Source organism: Protobothrops mucrosquamatus, unplaced genomic scaffold (genome assembly GCF_001527695.2).
Source record: "Protobothrops mucrosquamatus isolate PMUCROS unplaced genomic scaffold, P.Mucros_1.0 scaffold2240, whole genome shotgun sequence".
NCBI lineage: Eukaryota > Metazoa > Chordata > Lepidosauria > Squamata > Viperidae > Protobothrops > Protobothrops mucrosquamatus.
The window spans coordinates 47121-69125 of record NW_015388329.1 but is presented as its reverse complement, the minus strand read 5'-3'; the positions used below and the strand labels follow the sequence as shown (position 1 = coordinate 69125).

The 22005-nt window shown below is 38.1% G+C and overlaps 1 protein-coding gene across 1 annotated transcript in view; it reads left to right on the top strand.

Moving 5' to 3' along the window:
- The window catches only part of SAMD12 (sterile alpha motif domain containing 12), a gene marked incomplete at its 5' end in the record, with an annotated part of 68123 nt that extends 46624 nt beyond the window's left edge, over positions 1–21499 (top strand). The window contains 2 exons of the mRNA XM_029285778.1: positions 17675–17815; positions 20901–21499. Coding sequence (XP_029141611.1) covers positions 17675–17815; positions 20901–20911 — 152 coding nt within the window. The remainder of the gene's footprint in view (positions 1–17674; positions 17816–20900) is intronic.
- Between the last annotated feature and the right edge of the window lie 506 nt (positions 21500–22005).

Here is a 22005-nt window from a genome sequence, read left to right as displayed (position 1 = left end):
AAAAAAAAAAAAAAAAAAAAAAGAAAAAATTCCCATCTTAAAATTAACAAGTAAATTCTGACATTTCATCAAACTGCACCTATAAAAAAATAATGATTGAAGGAGGTGGACTTATTGTTAATGTTACATTTGACAATTAATTGAATGATAACTAAGTAATTGAAGTTGTAAACCTTATTAAGGGTTCAAAATGATTTTTTTTCTAGGTTTTTCTATATGCTCCTAAAATTCTCATGAAACTACCAAAGGAATGAGTTGATACTTTCAAATATGAATGAAATCACTTCCCAGAGTTGCTGTGAGAAGCATGAGGCTGGACTAGAAGAATGTGTGATGTATTTCATAAGTTATTATGATGTTCATAATTACTGCAATGTGCTCTACGACATGGGGCTATTCTTAAAGAGTATTCAGAAGTTACAATTAGTATAGAACACAGTGGTGCACACAATTCTAGAGGACCCTAGAGTGGTGCATGTAACATCGCCGTTATGCAAGCTGCATTGTTGCCAGTTTGCTTCAAGTTGTTAGTTATCACCTTTAAATTCCTTTGTGGCATAGGAACAGGTTATCTGAGGAATTGTCTTGCCCACCCCACTTTCTGTAGCAGAAGGGATCTGAATATAGAATACAGAATGAGTTGGAAAGGACCTTGGAGATCTTCTAGTCCAATCCCCTGCACAAGCAGGAGATCCTATACCATTCCAGACAAGTGACTGTTCAATATCTTCTTAAAAATCTCCAGTGATGAAGCACCCACAACTTGTGAAGGCAAGCTGTTCCATTGGTTACATGTTCTCTCTGTTAGGTAGTTTCTTCTTAGTTCTAGGTTGCTTCTCCCCTTGATTAATTTCCATCCTTTATAGATTAGATTAGATATGCTAGAGAATGCTGTGGATCCTGTCAATCAAAAATTTTTGACTGGTGGGGTATAGGAGAAGAGTCTTTTCTGCCATGTCCCCCATGGAACTACTTGTGGTAGGTGATGACATCTGCCACCCCTCGTTTTGGCCTTCTGAGAGGGACTTAAAATGTGTCTCTACTAGTTGGTTTGGGGCCCTGATGGGAAAACACCATGCTGAAGGTGGCTGGTGGAGAAGATACTGTTCGTGCTCTTGGTTTAGTTTTTATATGATTCTGATAATGAAATGGGCAGCTTATAAATTAAACAAACAAACAAATGGAAAACCAGGTATGGTGGAACAGACCAAAAGCCCTAAAGAACTGGAAGACTTGGCTCCATCAGTATCATTTCCACCTGTTTTCCTAGATGTGCTTGTATTTTAACTTTTTTATTATTTGTTTATGTTTAATTTTCTTAGCAGCCTTTCATCCTACATCCAGTAGAAAGGCAAAGTTTAAAGCAAACAAATGAATGAAATTAAACAAGCCTGTGAGTGATCCTTAGATCAAAATACAGGCAGGGATTTCTTCACCATTTAATGGATGGCACTTTTAAAAATAAAACTTTGCCATTCATTTTATGGTTGGTTCCCTTTTCTTTCCAACTCAGAATTAGAAAAACCAGAAGATTATCTCTGCAAACATCCTTGATTGATTGCCACCTTCTTTGAAAGCCAGTGAAAAGCTTGTTTTTTTGGTTTTTCTTTCCAGGAGAATTTTAGGACTTCTTTAAAAAAAAAAGTTGGATTTCCCTTGTTTCAGAGTCCAGTAGTTACCGGGGTTAACTCTGTTCATCAAGCTTGAACATTTGTGAGTTCTGGGATTTCAGATGTCAGAACAAATAAAGAATGGCCATAAGTAATGGGAGGTGTTTCTCTTCTTACTTTGAAGTTTCACGAAGGGGAAAAAATCTTTTCTCCCCTCCAGGACTTGGACTTCAAGTGCTTTGGTTTTGCTTTAAAAACAAAATACTAGGAAAAAGTTTTTATTTTGGCTCAGTTGCTTGCCCGTTTAGTAAGGAAAAACATTTAGTTGATAATGCAAGCAACCAAGAAGATATTTTTCCTTCAATTGCTTATAAATTGTGCAGGGGGGAAGCAGTTTTTTAGGAAATTTTATGAGGAAGGCCCTATAGAGATGATGCAAGTATTATTATAGGCACTTTTTCAACATTGTTCAGCCTTATGTCGTCTCTAAGAAGATTAAAAAAGGCAAGATTGGGGCAGCCTTGGGTCATGGTCCAGCAGAACATTTCAGTCCTTTACTGCCAGGAGAAGTAAAATTACTTCCATCTTCCTGAGTTCATGTACTGAACACCATGATTACTTGGGTTGTCCATATAACTCTGCTTTGGACCATCAAAGTCTGCTTACATTGCAAGATAAACTTAAGGAACACCAAGGAGCCTTGGTGGCGCAGTCGTTAGAATGCAATATTGCAGGGGTCTTCAAACTTGCCCCTTTTATGACTTGTGGACTTCAACTCCCAGAATTCCTCAGCTAGGCATGCCTGGCTGAGGAATTCTGGGAGTTGAAGTCCACAAGTCATAAAAGGGGCAAGTTTGAAGACCCCTGCAATATTGCATGCCAACTCTGCCCACAGCCTGGTGTCAGATCCTGATGAGGCTCAAGGTTGACTCAGCCTTCCATCCTTCTGAGGTTGGTAAAATGAAGACCCAGGTTGTTGGGAGCAATATGCAGATTCTATAAATCGCTTAGGGCTGTAAAGCAATGTGAGGCGGTATAGAAGTCTAAGTGTTAAGTGCTAAGAAATGTGCTATAAGACAAGTACTAGTGGTAAAGAGCACTCTTGTTTGTATGGAGCAACCCACACATGCACACAGTGGCAGTTCACACAACATATTTGAACTAGATCATATGAAAATGTCATGCATTTGCTCCAGTTAGTATTAGCCTGCTTCTGTTTTCTTTGATGCTTACGGTGTAGTATGAATGCAACCTGTTTTGATTGTTTGAAGTTCAATGTCTAGTGTGAATTCAGAAAATGGTTTCATTCATCAACCCAGTTAAACCAGCCTGCTGTGGGAGGTGATATTAATGCTGTGCAAGAGAGGAGAAACATACCCAGTTATGCTGAACAGAAAGATCAAGAACAGGAAGACTAAGGCAGCTGCCTGTCTGTTAATGCTGTGAGCCAGGAAGCAGGTGGACCATCTCAGTTCATCTGAAAACTATCTCTACGTTTCATAGAGATGATGGAAACTCAGCAGTTACTAATAGGGTTACCATTGCTATAAGGCAGGCTGGAATTATTTGGATCTCTTGATTCACCTAAGAACCCCGTTAAATTAATTGCTGCAAGTCCATTGAAAGGTGCCAAGTGTTACAAAGGATAGGTTACTTGTTATAAATGTGGTCAATGAAACAAAGACAAAAAGTCTGCATTCGTTCATTCATTCATTCATTCATTCATTCATTCATTCATTCATTCATTCATTTATGAATGAAATTCTACAGCCACCTACTTGCTCACAGCGACTTTAGGCAGCTTACAAGCAATAAAAGCACAAAATACTAAATATAAATAAAGAACAATACCTCCCCCCCTCCAGCGTCAACATACAGTCAAATGAGCCATTTGATGGGCTCCCTCCCACTCTGGGTTCCCCTCAGGTGACCGTTCTGGAAGAACGGTCAGGTGACCGTTCTGGGGTGAACAGTTTCACCCCCGGTCAGATTAAAGACTTCCCTACTACAAGGATTCCCTCCCTCGGTGGTGCCTCTTCCGGGAAGAGGACCCAGGACGGTCAACATGGAGGAATCCCTTACCCTGGGTGTAGTAAGGAACGTAGGGACGAGATCCCGCCCGGTGTCAAACTGCTGGCCTGTGGGCCGGACGCATCATCCAGAAGCCGCTCCCACCCCGTTGCTGGCAATGGCAAAACTGTCCCGATACGTTGCGCGACATCACATGACATCACAAGTTTGACATGTCTGATCTAGGGGATCAGGTGGATGTGACAAGAGACGGTCCCTCAGATAATAATAGTAGTAGTAGTAGTAGTAGTAGTAGTAGTAGTAGTAGTAGTAGTAGTAGTAGTAGTAAAATTGGAAGGGACCTTGGAGGTCATCTAGTCCAACCCCCTGCTCAGGCAGGAAACGCTATACCATTTCGGACAAATGGCTGTCCAGTCTCTTCTTAAAAACCTCCAGTGTTGGAGCATTCACCGCTTCTGGAGATAACCCGGTCCCAAGCCATGAAGGGCTTTACATGCATTTAGATGCTCCAAATGCAGATTCCCAGTGATTTTATCACCCAGAAACAGATACCCCAGCAGTACTTCTTCTTGTACCCCGAGTTGAAAATCCATCTTCCCGAACTCAACCTATCTAGAGCCACTTCTTTTCTACGGAAATGTTTATGTATATTTCATGCTATGTCTTGGATAAGCAATTTCAATTACTTTACATAGTTTTGAACTGCTGACTTGCAGAAATTATCCAGCAGTATGCTTGAGCTGTGAGATCATTCATCTAGCAAAAAGCAAAGATCTACAATTAAATTACACATCTCTGTGGAAAACCAAAACAAAAATTCCCCAGTGTATCAGTGGGGTTTCGTACCATTTTAGGTTTCTCAGAAATGTTATGTAAAACTTTCCTCACTGTGATAGCTTGTTTGCTCAAGCCTGTAGTTAAGGCACTTAGAGCAGCTGCGGTTGTGATAGAATCACTTGAAAATAGCTTTAAATAGGCACTGAAGGACTTTTACAAGGCTGTAAAAAGGCATTAATTTTCCAGTAGTTGCTAGATAGCAGATAGCAGGGTGTAGGAGGGCATTGCCAATGTTATTTTCTCAAAGATACTTTTTTATATATATAATATATTTTATTAATTTTTTAACATGGTCATCTTAATATTCGGTAAACAGTGTGTTGTTTGGGTTTACATTTAAATAACATTCACCAACAGTTAGTTTCTATGATCTATAATCCACATAATAGCTTTACTTGATTTCCTCTTTTTCCCATAATGTTCTTTTTGGGCCAACCTTAAGTTAATACAATTCTTATTGTTTTGATAGATAACAATTGAATATAATTTGTTTTCTAATATTTCCACAAATAATAATCACATCAATATAATATTTCTTTTCTATCTAGTCATTCTGGTTGCCTCATCATAGATCCCGTTTACAGTTCTTGTTTATCTTTGTTTTTCCCACAATATTCAAGACATTCTTACTGGTTAAGATTTTCTCAAAGTTAATTACATTTAGATATTTGATTCTATTTTTTCTCATGTAAACCATCCCATAAGTTTTACCTTACTTAAGAAATAAATAAGACTAAAAAAAGAGGAAAAAAAACAAGAGTAAAGAGGGATAAAAAGATAGTATATTACTGAAAGTCCAGGTTTCCCCTAAGCTAATACATATTTATTTCCAAAATTTTTCCATTCTTTTTTACCATAATTAAGAATATATTTAATCTTTAAATATTCCATTTAATAAATCTAGTAATTTGGTCTTTTAACTCTTATTCAAAACATTTTTTTCAATCCATTGTAATTTTCTTAAAATCAATCACATTTAAATATCTAAAATATGTCCTTATATATAAGCCATTCTAACTCTATTATATTACTCATATCAAGAAATAAGATAAGAAAAGAGAAGAAAGAGAGAGTACTATGTTATTTGAGGGACTCCTCCCTCTTAAAGTAAAATTCATATCCAAAATCTTTCTATTACTTTAACCATATTCAAACAGGTGTTTCTTTTTTAAATATTCTCTCTGATTAGCCCCATCATCTATTTTCTTAATTTTCACTTTGGCCTTCTTCTTTTGCCCAATATCTTTAATCAATATATTCTGCTGAATCAAAGAGTATTTCCATATTCTTGTAGGTGTCACTGTAGATATAAAAAATAAGTCAAGTACAATATCTTTATAAGAGGCATTTGCTCTTTCATGTTTTTTGAAAATCTTTTTCTTTCTTTTTCTCTCTGTATCTCTTATCATTTTTTGTCTCTCCAGTTCTAGTGGTATTCCTGACGTCTCTGCAATCCATTTTGATCAGTCTTTTTTCTTATCCTCCAATTTGTCTTGTGGTCTTAAAGTATAAGTTGCCTTTTCCAAAACCAATATTTCTTGTAATTTTTTTCCCACTTAGGTTAAATCATACTTCTTTGTTGTGTTAAGTTCCATCTTTGAGTCTCTATCCTCAAATTTGTGTTCAGTTATCTGTTTTATCTGCTCCTTCTCTATTGTTATTTCTTGGGATTTTCTTTTTTGTTTTCAAAGTTATTTTGGATTTCTTTGTGGTTTGAAGTCATTGTTGTTTGAATTAGTTGCAGCATCTCATATGTCTCCTCTTGAAAGGTATTTATTTTTTCTTGATAAGTTCTTCTGCAAGTCTCTGATTTTCCATAGTGATCAAGAATCGAGGTTTTCTTTTCTCTGCAAATAGCTTTAGAGTCAACAGTTTAGTAGATATTTATAATCCAAAAAGGTTCAAAAAGGTTTCCTGAAGTTTATAATCCTCTCTTTGTCTGCAACCCAAATTGTTTTCTTTTTTTTGTCACAGCTGTTCTCTATTGTTATAGCTTTGAAGGTCACAAGCACAAATTAGTTTTTTCCAGATTTTGCCAAGTCCTGTATAAAAGCCATAGCTGTCATAGTCTTTATCCACCACTAGATGTCAGCACCAGTTTATTTTTCAAATTATCAAAATAGAAAATTGCCTTTAAAATGAGAATCTTAGCCATTCAACAATTCCAAACTTATCCAAATTTAGGTTTTATATTCATTTAATTTCATTTCTGTATGTTTTGGTCCTCCATAAAAGGTTTAATTCACTGCTTCCGTTAGTAAAAGGGTGGGGCAAAAATCCCCCTCCTTCACGTTCGGAGATTTTTTGCTTCTTGGGAATTTTTCCCCCCCAGGAAAGTTAATAAGTAGGATAGAGAAAATTGATGATCTTACCCAGATTCAAATGTACAGTTTACAATCAGCTTAAAATAGTGCTTTTTGACTTCGGTTGCTTGTAGCTTGGGCTAGACTCTGAAGTTACGCTAGCCTTTCTCCTGTTGGTTTTTGGAAGGTTTCTCCTGGACCAATTGGGTTGATCACCATCTCTCCGTGGTCTGAGGGACTTCCTTCCTTCTTTGCCACCTCTTCAGGGTGGCCTCTGGCCCATTTAGGGTCCCTAACAGGAAGAAATTCAGCCCCAAAATCCCATGGCTGCTGCGCAAGACCGGAGATCTTCTCAAAGATACTTTGTAGCTCTTATTCAGGTCTCAAGATAACAGGAAGACAGAACCTACAAAGCTGAGACATACATCAAAGTTTTTACCAGACTGTCAGATTGGGATATTGATGAAAGAGCTGAAGCAGAAAGCAAAAAGAACTGAGAATCTAGGATCTAGCCTTAAAAGAAATGTTGGGTAACAAAATAACATACATCAGAGGTTGGAGGAAAAACAAGGTCACCATTCCAGCCTGAAGAAGCAACGTTATGAAGAAGCAGAAAAGAGTGGAAATAAGTTTTTAGATAAATTAAGCAGACAGAGAGATTGTAGACCGAATAAACACTTCAGTTATAAAAAACAATGGGATCCATGGTCTGCCTAAAAACTGTGGGAAGATCAACACTGGTAATTATTTATCATAACCACTTGATGTTTTTTGGAAATAAGGAGCAAAGGAGCCTATCCTTTTTTACTTGGGACAAGTCTGAAAAAGTTGTTTTTACAGCAGATAGTAATCCATAGAAATGGCATGCTATGGTTCAATTTGTTCTTAAGACAATGTTTTGTTTCACAGAGTTTGAATCCGAGAGAGTGTCTTCCTCAGTTTTAGTGTATAAGGAATTCCTAGGTGATGATTTTGGGTTATAAAGTCAGACATCAAAACTTTAGCTGTTTGTGTATCTGAAAGGGCTGTTATCAAACAGTAGCTACAGATAGTCCTCAACTTACAACAGTTCGTTGTTATTCAAAGTTATAATGGCACTGAAAAATGTGATTTATGACCATTTTTTACATTACAACCTTTGCAGCGTCCCCATGATCATGTAATCAAAATTCAGATGCTTCGCACCCGGTTCATATTTATGACCGTTGCTGTCTCCCAAGGTCTTGTGATCACCTTTTGTAGCCTTCTGACAAGCAAAGTAAATGAGGAAACTGGATTCACTTAACAACTGGGTTAATAATGTATCGACTGCAGTGATTCACTTAACAACTGTGGCAAGAAAGGTCGTAAAATGGGGCTAAATTCACTTAACAAATGTCTCAACAATAGAAATGTTGGGCTCAATTTTCATAAGTCGAGGATTATCTGTACTGTATGTTAATAAAGAGACTTAATTATTGAATTGGCTTGTACAATGCAGTAAGCCATCAACTAATCAAATGGGTTGAACTTTACGAAACAAGCACAAAACTTTAAAACAAGGTCAAATTAGCCAATCTTAACATACTGTACAAATGCAGTCATTAGATCTATGTCTGAATAGTAAAACTAACTGACCACTGCAGTTTTTCTCACAGGGAGACTATCATAAAGGTATTTATAGTCTTGAAGTTGTTGTTTTGTTCATCTGGTAATTGAGCTACTTTCTGAGATAAAAATCAAGGCCCTCTTTGTTGTAGATACAACTACTAAAATCAATTTTAAGTTTCAGTGTGTGGTGTTACACATTATATTGCTGAATTCTGTTGAAACAGATTCACTTTCATTTTATAAACAATGCAACAAGGAAATGAAGATTATAAATGATTATCAGGATGAGACTGATTTAATGGGCATTAACATTCATTGACTATCTATTTTTATCTGAAATAAAGCTGACAACACCTCTTAAAACTAATTTCACTAAAATCATTTGGTGTTCTTAAAAGGTGTTAATGCAGCAGTGAGGCTGAAATTTCTGAGGATTTCAGGATTACACTTTGAATGTTAATTTGGTCAGTATGCACAATTCTGTACCTTTTTTGTCTGATATCCTTTTTTGTGCATTAGTGGTGATCATGTCTATTTTTTCAGAAACAGTCAATGGGTTTTGAAAGGAACATGGCTTGATCCAACTCTAAAAGGCTGTGTTTTCAAGATTGAAAAGCCAGGTTTCTCTCAAAACAGTCCCAAATGTGAATAAAAATTGATGAGGGAATGTCAATTTTATTTGCTTGCTTGGAGAGAAAGAGCAAGAGGGAGACTAGGGAAAAAAATCTAAAAGTAAAGGTAAAAGTTTCCGTATCAGTGGTGTCCAACTCGAAGGACGGTGCTCATCTCTGTTTCTTGGCTGAGGGAGCCAGCGTTGTCTTAAGACAATTTTCATATCATGTGGCCAAAGCATGGCTATATGTCAAAGGCATAGTGGTACCTATTAATCTACTTGTATTTGTATGCTTTCCAACTGCTAGGTGGGCAGGATCTGCGGCAAGCTAGGTTGCACAGAGCTGGGATCTCAAACCTGGGCTGTCATCTCTCCAGCTGACAAGCTCAGTGGCTTTAACCGCTGAGCTATTGCACCCTTCTAGAAAAAAAATCTACGTTCTTGTAAATATATTATTTGTTCTTAGAAATGACATTTTTGCATTTATTTTCTTTTGCATGTAGGAAATTTAATCCGGAACACAGGAATACTTTTCCTCATGCTCGTAATTGCAACAGAATTAAAGGAGTATTTTAACACAAATGTAAATGGAACATTACAATTTTATGCATGTCGCAATTTCCTTTGTTTCTTTGCTCCTTCATTTTGTTTTATTATTTGAAATAAAATAATGTAATTTTGAAAAAAAAGGCCTGATATCATGTAATCTGAAACGAACAAGACTAGCAAACAGCACTGAAAGATTTCTAAAAGTTTTTATTGGCAAAATATATGTTTTATGCCAAATGCAGAGATGCCATTCTTCTCGACCAGATACTTGTTTGCTTTTCTTGACTTTGACTCAGTGAAAAATAAGAAACCTGTTTTGATGGTTCTCAGATTTGTCCTGGAACATTCTCTCAGTCATCTGGGCTATGTTTTCATGGTTGAAATAGTGAAAATAGAAGCAAGGAACATAAAAGAGAGCTTTGACTGTAACCAAATGTAGGTTAGTCTGCTCTATTATATTCCCCATAGATACCTATGGTTGTGAAAGTCGGACTTTAAAAAAGCACAACAAGAAGAAAATTGACTCATTTGAGTTGTGATGCTGGAGAATGCTCCTATGAATTCCTTGGACAGCAAAGGCGACTAACATGCAAGTAGTGGAACACATAGCACCAGATATGTCATTAGAAGGCAAAATCATGAAATTTTGGCCATGTCATGTGGGGGAATTCAGTGGAGAAAATGATTATGTTTGGAAAAGCTAGTGGTAAAAGGAAACCAGGCCACCAAAGAACATGGTGACTCAACACCATCAAAGCTGACACCAGCCAGAGCACAGAAAAACTCAAAGAAGTAGTGCAAGATTGGAAGATGTAGAGAGACTCGGCCCATAGAATCAACAGGATCAGACATAACTGAATGGATAACATCATCATTATAATGAAGAACTTTATTAGTGATAACCAGCACCTTGAAATGTTCCTGGAAGCCAAGAGTCAAACACTATTGATTGGATAACGTCACTACCACCATCATCACCAGGCTCCAGCTACACAGCCAAGACAAAGATGTGGCTAAACTGGCATGAAGCCTAAGAAGTATGTTGCACTTCTCAGATATGTTCATCTAGGTTATACACCATCCAGTTTCCTGTCAAATATCTGGTTTAGGAATAATATTTAACTGAGAAAGGAAAATAAAGTTGAAGCACTCTTATTAGATAAGAGTGGCAAGAAAGGTACCATTACCTCTTCCTTTAATCAGAACATGATCACCTAAGGAACAGGTAGATGACAGGTCCCAACTCTGTTCATTTGTAGACCTGGCTTTTCCACCAGGCACTAGAGCCAGTTCACTGGAATCCCCTTTAGAATGTTTTGCTAATGTAGTTGATTACCACCACTGATGGCGCAGTGGTTAGAATGCAGTATTGCAGGCAAACTCTGCCTGCTGCCAAGAGTTTGATCCTTTACAGCACCCAGAGTGATTGTAAAGCACTATGGGGTGATATGTAAGTCTCAGTGCTAGTGCTATTTTAAATTTCATATTTTACACATACATATTATAGATGTTTTATTGGTATATGGTTTTATTTATTCCTTTACCGATTGATTATGTGCCATCAAATCAGTGTCAATTCTTAGTGAACAGATAGATTTTCTCCACGACTGAGTCCATCTGCCTTGTTCCTCTTCTTTCTTTCCCCCTTCATCTTTCCCAGCATTAGAGCCTTCTTCAGAGAACCAATTTCTCACATAACGGTCCAAAATAGGATAATTTGAATTGAAACTAGAACTCTTCTTGTTGGGACTAATGGTTAGATAATTGGAAAAGAGTTATGGAAAATTGATTTTATATATGAAAACTGCTACAACATTATTACATGCACAAAAATGGAAAGACCTGAATAGCAACAGAGGTATGTCTGGTGAAGATGATAGAATTAGCAGAGACGGCAAAATTGAGTTGTTTGAAAAAACTATAACTACATTTATTAGTTCCTGGAAATCCCTTAGGGACTTTTTGCTGAAAAAAGAAAGTGAACTTGTGATTTAAGGATTTGATTATTAGAAAGGGTAGACTATGGAAAGAAGGAAATTATGTTTTAATCTTAGAGAGAGAAAGATATAAATATACCTGTAGCTGCTATTAAGAAGACTGGAAGCCAGTTATAAATTTTTCTTCTCCTTTCTTTTTTTCTCTTTTCTTCCCAAAGTGCATCACTAAATGTTTGTGCAGATTCTCAGTCATCCAGGTCGTGATTGTCCCAAAGGTGCTTTTTCAAGAGGCAACTGGATTTTCTTGTTTTTTTCTTTGAAGATGTTTTGCTTCTCATCCAAGAAGCTTCTTCACCATTCCCACCCTCCAGTCAGAGCTGAGGAAGCTTCTTGGGTGAAAAGCGAAACGTCTTCAAAGAAAAAACAAGAAACTCTAGTTGACTCCTGAAGAAGTATCTTTGGAACAATTATGACCTGGATAACTGAGAATCTCGATAGACATTTCTCATGAGGAGAATAAATTCTTCTGGTATTCCCATTTTTCCAAACACAGTCCACCTTGATATGATTGACACAACTAAAAGTCTTTCACCAGTCAATCAAACACATACTGATCTGTTTTGTATTTTTTAAAAATTCTTTGCAATAATATTTCACGTTCTTCAAACTTTTTAAAAGCCAGCTTGGAGATCTGGCATCTATTTTCAAATAAGTACTGTGTTTTGTGGATTTTTTTTGGGATTTGCTGTTGTGTTTGGCAGGTTGTATGTATTGCCAGTTATAGAAATTCATTTTGGCAGATGGGCCTAAAAGAAATGAGGATACCTTATATTAAAGTATTAAAGATTTTTCATATTTGCGGAATGTGTCTTTTCCCCCCTTTCTTTCTCACAATCCAGTTGGCAAGCTTCACTCTTCCCCATTTCATTACTTTTGAAAGGCTGCCTTTATTGTTTATACATAATACTGGATTAACAATGTGCAATTAAGAATACTGCTGAATACTTCTAAGAATACCTAACTGCTTTAGAATAGATTAGCATTATGTGCATGAATAGAAGATAAAAACAGGACACTATTTTGTTGATGTAGAGCTGAAGGCTTTGTAATTACAATTGTGAAAACTTAATAAACAGTTTATATTTTTAATAAAATTGCAGGCTGATTGAAACCTGTTTGCCAGGACACCGAAGTGTAGAAGGTATATATACGGTTACTTTACCGTTATGTTCTCATCGAATGAATGTACTATGATCGGACACGTTAAGACATCGGTAACGGGTAGTTGGTTCTAATCGACTGTGTCTCTAGGAGTTTCGATTTATAGTAGGAAATTGAAGGTGTGATAAGGATTTAGACCACAGAAAGTCTGAACCGACTTTGGTCCATCACGAAAAAGGTCCATCACGAAAAAGGTCCATCAGATAATCCTGCTGTTAAACCAATAAACGTCCTATAGAATCTCTAGAGAGTTAAGGAGATATAGGTTGAATAGCATGGCTCACTGTCTGCATTCTTTTATCCTTTATATATAGTGCACTTTTAATTTTCCATTTATATTAACATCAATTATTTAACCTTATAAATATTAACAACATCCTCAGTTTGACATTCTTAATAGTATTTGGTTAAAAAAAAGAAGATGATTTAGGATCTGTATGTTTGTGAAGCACTGCACATTTGTTCAGAACTGAAAGTAAACTAATATTTTCATAAGGATTGGTTTGTAGAATTAATTTTGCAGACTGCTATTGTACGAGGCTTGGTTAATCTCAAGTTATAATTTGTTGACTCCATCAAAACTGCGATCCTGCCTCCCACTGAGGTAGTTCCATTCTGTTGGAACATTGCTGCTATTTTTTGGCTGACAGACAGGAGAATTTTCTGTTACTAGTCAGAAAACAAGAAAAGTGACCTTTTCTTCTCCAGGCAATAGAGAATAGGAGATAAGAATAGATCTTAACAGTCCATCAAGCTCACTGACTGATAATGATTCTGCAGTGTTTCAAAGGTAGATCTTTCCATGCAGTGCTGGGACTTGAACTCGGGTTCAATCCTAAGCATTTTTGCATGCAAGCCATGTTCTCTTTCTAATACGTTAAGAAGCATCTATGATAGCTTTTTCTTTGCCCTCCGGACATATATCATACAAATGAACTTCATGCAGAAAGATCCAAGAGCAGCATTAGAAATTGTAAAGCTATTGCCTGCCTCTACAGGACAAGAATACTACAATTCTTTTCTGAGCATTATAGCAGCAAAATATATTAGAAAAGGACAAAGCAAGATTTCACAAGAACATTCCTTTAAAAAAAAACAATAGGGGAAAACCTAAGGAAGAAAATAATGTGTGCCTCAGTGTTGATAATATTGAGCTATTCCAATGGTAGGCAACTTTTTGGGAATGGTGAATGCACTTAGTAGTTGGAGAAAATGTTGTAAGGATGATCCCAGAAGGTGTTTGCTTATTTACCTATATATATATTTGTGATGGGCATGGCTGGGAACACATTTATTATCCTATCTTCCTTTTATACTCTCAAGGTGTTCCTTAATCATTCCTAGCATAATATTGTATATTTTCTTGGCAGATGGACAGCCCTCCAGACAAAATTCTAGGTGACAGCCATCCACCCCTTTTGATTTTTACCGAATGCCTGTGGGGAAATATGTGGAAATACTCATACAACAATATTGGGGATGGTGATGAAATCAAAAGCATTAAGCAGCTCCCAAACATCCTGTTTTGGGTTTAGTAGCTCAAGGTTTCTGTATCTTGGTTGTTTCAGCGGGCAGGACTGGGGATCCCCATAAAATTTAACCAAAATTGATTTAAAATCATCTTCGCCGGATAAATTTATAAATAAAAATTAGTAAAAGAATTTAAAACATAACATAACATAATCAACAAAAATTTGACCGACATTCGGCGGGACTCAGGAGGCCCTCTTCCCGCCCCATATTTATATTATTTATTCAAATTCAAATTCAAATTCAAATTCAATCCATTGGTAAAAGGAAAACAGGACTGAAAAAGAAATAAAAGGAATACTTTACAGATAGTCCTTGACTTATGACCACAATTGGACCAGAATGTCTGTGGCTAAGCAAGGTTGTTGTTAAGGGAGTCATGCCCAATTTTATAACCTCTTTTTGCCACAGTTGTTAAGTGAATCTTGTACCAGGGGTAGGCAACCTTGGCTCTTTTATGACTCATAGACTTCAATTCCCAGAATTCCTCAGCCAGCATGGCTGGCTCAGGAATTCTGGGAGTTGAAGTCCATGAGTCATAAAAGAGCCAAGGTTACCAACCCCTGGACTAACCTATAAAATGCATCCAAAATCTGGGATCCATGTTTCCTGTAGGGTTGAAATTTAGCAAATTTACAGTTGAGTCAGTGCTGATGTGCCTCCACACAGCTGCTTGAAGATTTAGCAGACCAGTCCTGGCATAGCCCTCCAGAGACCTGGTAGACTAGCCCTGTCTTTGTCCACTTGGTAGACTGGTCCCATTCTAGCTTTCTGAAAGCTAGGTAGACTGGTCCCACCATCATCTGCTAAAGGGGGGCGGTATCAGCCATGGTCAAGCTGGCAGGAAATCAAAACTCACTGTCGGGGCATGCACAGTCTTATTGCGCTGAGGTAACCCAGGAGTAAATACAGTAAACAGTGGTTTGTATTAAGTGGTGGTTTATATTACAATATCTACAAATATACTAGAAACAAAATACATACATGGGATAATTCAGCAAACTCCAATCCCTTTTATTCTCAAGCTCTTAAAGGGATACAGACTCCTACTGAGTCATTCCTAACATTGCATCATTCATCTCACATTATACAAGCTGATTAGCTTCTAAATCATTGACACTCACTTGAACTCCTACTGCTTTTTTTTACCCTTGGTCATTCTGTTTCTCTGTTTAGGTAAGGAACTATCTAGGAAATGATCCAACAGGTCTTGGTTTGTCTAGTTGAAAATAAAATCAATCCATAGCCTTAGCAGCTGGCTAACCTTGGTTGGGTTTGGAGGCTAAGCAGGGTCAAGTACCATTAACACTTGAATGGGAGGCCACTGATAACTCTAAGAACTTTAGACCAGATTCAGTAGTCAAAAAGGCATTTTGGAAGAAAGCAGCAGTAAATCATCTCCATGCAGTTTCTAAGAATGAAGTTACCAGGACTTGAGCTTACCTCAGAGAGGACTTTACTTACATCCATATTTATTGAACAGTTAGTGCATCTAAGAAATAAGTTTATAAGTGTACAAGGAGCAAGTAATGTAAATGTGTAAGTCAGTCTGCCAAAGTTTTAGATTTGTATTTAATTTGCCTTGGGGGTCTTTGAGGTTCTTCCTGCAAGCTCTAAAAATGGCTGCCTTACATTTTACAATGCATTTTCAAAGCAGCTTAATATGATTTGTGCTTGAATTTATACTTCAGACGGGAATTCGAGTTACGATTATTTCTTCCTCTTCAAATCATCAAGGCCTCCTGAATATATTGAGCTAAAAAACAGAACTGTCTTAACAGTCTTTTATATCCAAGATTTGTAAAGGATCAATATAGTTCCCATCAGGACAATACATTATTTGCTGAAGCACTTCCAAGAATTAAAATGTTTATTTTTTTATTTACTTTTTTCTTCTTGAACTTTTCTTCTTCAGTGTGTTGGATAGCTGGTGTTCTCCCAACATCACTGAAATACAATGAATCGTACAAGAACAATTACCTCAGGGTTAGAGTTTAGGATTGCTACTATTTAATAAAGAGGAGCCATACCAAAATGAAATATTTCTCCTGATATGACTATTTAAAGTCTACTGGTAAAGGGACAGGCCTAAAAACCAGGAGATCGTGAGTTCTAGTTCCACCTTAGGTACAAAGCCAGCTGGATGACCCTGGACCAATATATGCCACCTTGAGTTAATTATAAAAAATAATAAAGATGGGATATAAATAAATAGATAAAGGGGCATACAGCATTACTCTTCCAGGACCTGAGGACAGTTAAAGATTGCATTCTGAGGTCACCATGTCATCACAGACATTGCCAATCTTTTGATGGACGTAAGGACGAGGAAGTGCTGGGGCTTACAGTCCTTTGTGAACATTGTTCCAGATTAACTTGGTTCCTATTAAGTGATGTTTCCACCAGCCCATCACCCAAGTACATTCCTGTTGTATGTGCATGTTTTGTGTTAAAGATCTTTTTCTCCTGTTGCACTTTATTTTTTAAAATATTTTTGATAGTTTAATTGATCGTGTTACTCTACTTTGGCATTGTTATGAGGGATACATCTGAATAAACTGGCAGAATAGATACTGTAGATAAGTGCAACTACTTTACACTGAGCTATACAAATGACCCTCAACCAGTACTATTGGTTTCCTATCTATTCATCAAAGACATCTCCCATTGCTTGCTAGATGTTCCTCCTAAGGGCTTGAACTTGAGAGCTTAAGTATATTAAACAGAGCTGTGGTGGTGCAGTGGTTAGAATGCAGTATTGCAGGCTAACTCTGCTGACTGCCAGCAGTTCAATCCTGACTGGCTCAAAGTTGACTCAGCCTTCCATCCTTCACAAGTTGGTAAAATGAGAACCCAGATTGTTGATTCTGTAAACTAGAGGTCCCCAACCTTGGCCACTTTATGACTTGTGGACTTCAACCCCCAGAATTCCTCAGCCGGCATGGCTGGCTGAGGAATTCTGGGAGTTGAAGTCCACAAGTCATAAAGTGGCCAAGGTTGGGGACCCCTGCTATAAACCACGCAGAGAGGGCTGTAAAGCATTATGAATCAGTATATAAGTCTAAGTGCTCTTGCTGTTGGTATATGTTCTCCTCCTAAGCAATTGTGCAGTCCTCATAACTCCCTTTTGACCATAGCATATTAAGCACAGCTCCTTTCCTATATGACAAGTATAGGTGCTGGAATCTCAATGAGTGATTTTGTCTTCTGAACCTGGATCTCCAGTGTGGAATGTAATTAAATCACTGAGCCAACATATATTTCAGGGCCGCCTATTCCCTCAATCTATCCCATTGTGAATCAGATTGTTTCCAAGAGAATATTTGCACTGCAGGCAGGTTTTGTCTCCTAGAATGAGAGCATTGACAGCATGTAGAACTTTTTTTATTATTATTCATTAAATGGAAATGCTTGAGTAATCCCTCTTCCTCTCGTCTCTTCCTTCGGATCCAGGCCGCGCACTGCTCAGGCTTACCGACAAAAAGCTTGAGCGAATGGGGATTGCTCAGGAGAGCTTACGTCAGCACATTTTGCAGCAAGTGCTCCAGCTGAAAGTGAGAGAGGAAGTTCGAAACCTACAGCTACTCACACAAGGTAGGAAGTATTCGACTCAAGGAGAATGCAGAAGGTGAGATGGGAAGGTCACCTTCAAGCAGGGAGAGATTAATTTGATGCTCTCCAGCGTGAACTTATGCACAAGGAGGTCTCATGCAACCAGAGCACTCTCCCTTACGGTGAGCTAGAGGAAAATAAGAAAAACAGGTGATTTATGTATTATGGGACTACCTGCCTGTTATGATAAGATCCTTTTTGTATTAGAAAACAAGCCCTTCTATTGTTTCCTAACATGTATTTTGCATACACAAGTCGGTCCTTCAGGAAATGATTAATGGAAATGAAATAGTGGTGATTTGCTTCTATATCACTCATGCTGCTGAGGAAAGAATCCATTGTTTGACTTCATATGGGCTGATCTTGAACGCAGGAGCTTTGTGCTTAATTATTTGGATTCTAGTGGTAGTCAATATTATTCCCATGCTGATCTCTTCCATTGTCTGAAATCTAGCTGGCCAATATGAGGAATATACTGTATGTTTTGTTATGCTGTGATATCCATTCTGGCTGTTTTCTGTCACCTTCTGTTATGAATTTATACATGCAGGATTGGCAGGGACTGGAACCAACACATCTAAAAGGTGCTAGGTTGGAAAAGTTGCATAGATGGAAGGAAGAACCTAGTCAAAGCTATTTTCAGCAATGGAGTTGTGTTAATTTTAATGCTGAGTTCTCGGGATCATGATTGGGCTATATCCATGACCCAAGTGAAAACTTTTACTACCAGACACAACATAATTCCAACTTGTTAGTCTATTGTCTAGGTCAGGGGACCCCAACCTCTGGGCCATGGCCCACTACTGGGCCGTGGCCTCTTGGCCACCGGGCTGCATGAAGGGATGGTCAGTGCATGCACATGCACTCACTCCCCACATTTGCACTAGCGCCACCTTGAGCATCCCGCCGGTGCTAGCACCGCTCTACCTCGAACATCTCATCAGCACTAGCGCCACTTTGAGCATCCTGCCAGGGTTAGTGCCACCCCCCAGAGCATCCCACCAGCACTAGTGCCACCCCAAGCATCCCACCAGCACTTCCATGCCCTGAGCATCCCATCACCAGTAGCACCACCCCAAGCATCCAGCCAGCACTAGCGCCACCGCCGAGCATCCCACCAGCACTAGTGCTGCCCTAAGCATTTCGCCAGTGCTAGCATTGCCCGAGCATCCCACCAGCACTAGCACCACCCTGAGCATCCCCCTGGTGCTAGCATGAGCCTCCCGAGTATCACACCAGCACTAGAGCCGTCCCGAGTATCCCGCTGGCATTAGCTCCACCCAAAGCATCCCACCGGCACTAGCACCACCCCGCCCCGAGCATCCCACCAGTGCTAGCATGGCCCTGAGCATCCTGCCGATGCTAGTCCCGCCCCATTTGCAGCACTCATGCTCACGCAGCCAATTTGCATGTGCGCATGAGCTCACGTACAGCCATTTGTGTGCACCACATGCACATAATGATGCCTATCTCACTTTCCGGGCCCACCAGATCAAAAAGCTTAGAGACCTCTGGTCTAGGAAGTTCTTCCAAGGCTCATACCAAAACAGTTATCCTGGGAAAAAATGAGAAACAACACAGAACATTGTATTGGAGAGGATCCTGGAGGCCTTTTAGTCCAACCCCCTGCCCGTGGCAGGGGATCCTATACCATTCCAGACATTTTTGGGGGCTTGATCGCATGGCTACACATGATCATAGAAAGTATAACAGAATAACAGAACAGAACAGAATAATAGAGTTGGAAGGGAGGACCGGAGATCCTCCAATCCAAGCCTCCATCCAATCAGGAGACCCTATACCATTTCAGACAAATGGTTGTCCAATCTCTTCTTAAAAGTACATCCTCATTTTTTCATACTCATACTTTTTATATAAAAGAAAATATATACTCATCCAGCACTATAGAATCTTCTCTCAGCTTGGAGTCAAAATTGGAATAGATGTAAGAGATTTGATTAAAAGTGTTTTGCAATAGCTGTTCACTAATAAATCTTATTATCTTGGACTCAAATATATAATAGCATTTTAACTATTTGGATCAACTCTGCTTAATGGCAATCTTCTCTTACCTATATGATATAGTCTAGATCCCAACATAAAACTTTAACTTGCTATTAAGCAAATATCTTCCTACTGTTCTAAATGAGTAAGTTGTAGCTAAGAAAGTTGATTTGGAATATCTGTAATCCTTTGATGTTGCCTGCTAAATCAGATTTCTTTCCCTTGATTGAGCTTGATCCAATCTTGCCTGATTAATCCAATAAGTAATTAGTTTATCCTCTGAGCCTTATGAAACCTCACAATAAAAATATCAGAGAATAGATGTTTCAATGGGCATTAAACTTTACATGCTTAAAATAAAACAAAAACAATCCAAGCCAAATAGACCAACTAAAATTACCCAAAAAGAATGTATATGTTTTCAAGTTCATCAGGCAAGTTGTTACCCTGAATGCAGCCCAGGGAAGAACGAAAAGGTCCATAAATTAAGTGGGGTGTCACATTCATGACTTAAAGATGAATTCCAAATCAGTTCCAAGATGGTGATTGGGGAGCAAATATAGTTGTATAAGATGCTAATAAAATAAACTGGTTGGTCCTATACCTCTGAAAACACAACCGTTTGTTCCCAGTCTGCTTTTACTGAGTGCAGAGGATTATAGGCATCCTAGTGCAGCAGACCATAATATGAACAAATGTAACATTTCTACATTTCAGATAGTTCCCTGTTTAAAAGCCAGTTGCTGCAGTATTATTAGTAATTGGAAGGAACAGAACCATTAACCCAGGGGTCTTCAAACTTGGCCCTTTTATGACTTGTGGACTTCAACTCCCAGAATTCCTCAGCCAGCATGCCTGGCTGAGGAATTCTGGGAGTTGAAGTCCACAAGTCATAAAAGGGCCAAGTTTGAAGACCCCTGCATTAGCCCAAGGAGCCTAATTTTTATGTGCAGAATCCATTAGAGTTGGGTGACTATAAGAAATTTACATAATTTTACATAAAAACAAAATAGACAACCTAGATCTGATTATGTAAAGAATCTTTCCTGCTTTTGTCTTACAGGTAGTCCTTGACTTACTGGACTTTTGGTCGCTAAGTGATGTGGCCATAAAGCAAGATGTCAGATGAGTGCATGGCTTAGCAACTGCAATCCCCACAATCCCTGTGGCAATTGTTAAGCAAAATTTCAAAATTTACCAGCTGAGTTATAAATTATGCATTGATATCCTGTTCATTTATTGCTCTTCAAGAATCTGGAAAAAAAACCCATATTAAAATAGTCTAGTCATTAAATGCAGATGAAAGATATGAAAGAGTAGAGGAATTTATAGAGGTTGCTTGAAGTAGTCCTTCTCCAAATAGCCAGCTACAAAATCTGATTACTTAAATCTGGATGTAGCCTGTATTCATAGAATACAGCTTTGAATCCCAGAGTCTATTGTAGACTTTCTCAGTTGGTTCCAGTCTTTTCCCTTCATTTTCAAGGCAAGGATTTTAAATTTATTTCTATTTTCCTTGTGAAATTAAGGCTATGACTTGACTTTTCTTCTTTCACTTTAATATAAGCCTATGAGGTAGGTTGGACTGAGAGAGAGTAACTGGTGGTTAAGTGGGGACTTCAACTTGTCTAACATCCTAACCATTAAAAATACTCTATTGGGCAGAAGGCTAAATTTGACCATTCTTCTTTGTTTCCTTTCTTTGTGGAATATTGCTAGAATATCAAATATGGGATCCTTACTGTTGTTCCTGACCAGTTTATTGTTCAGAACTCACAGATTGAAAAGACAAGGTCTGATCTCTGTGAAAATTAGATCAGATTTGCAATTGTTTCCAAAGATAATATTGCAAATTTGAACCAGCTTCCCCTCTCCAACTGCATATTTGAATCAGCTTTTTTTTAGTAGATATTCACATTGGTGGCTTCAACAAGGAACTTGCTGGTAGTCATAATAATTATTTTTGGATATCATTCATAGTTTCAAAGTTTCAAGATTCCAGCTGTCTGTGAACATACACTATGAATAGTACTACTGTTGCTAGATCTCCCTAATACATGGTTGGTTGAGTACAGTTTCATAACTAATATGGTCTTGTGGATGCTAGGGGCTACAGGTTTCTGTATCAAAGTGTAGGGACTTTGTTCTACAAGAGAGTTGTGTCAGTC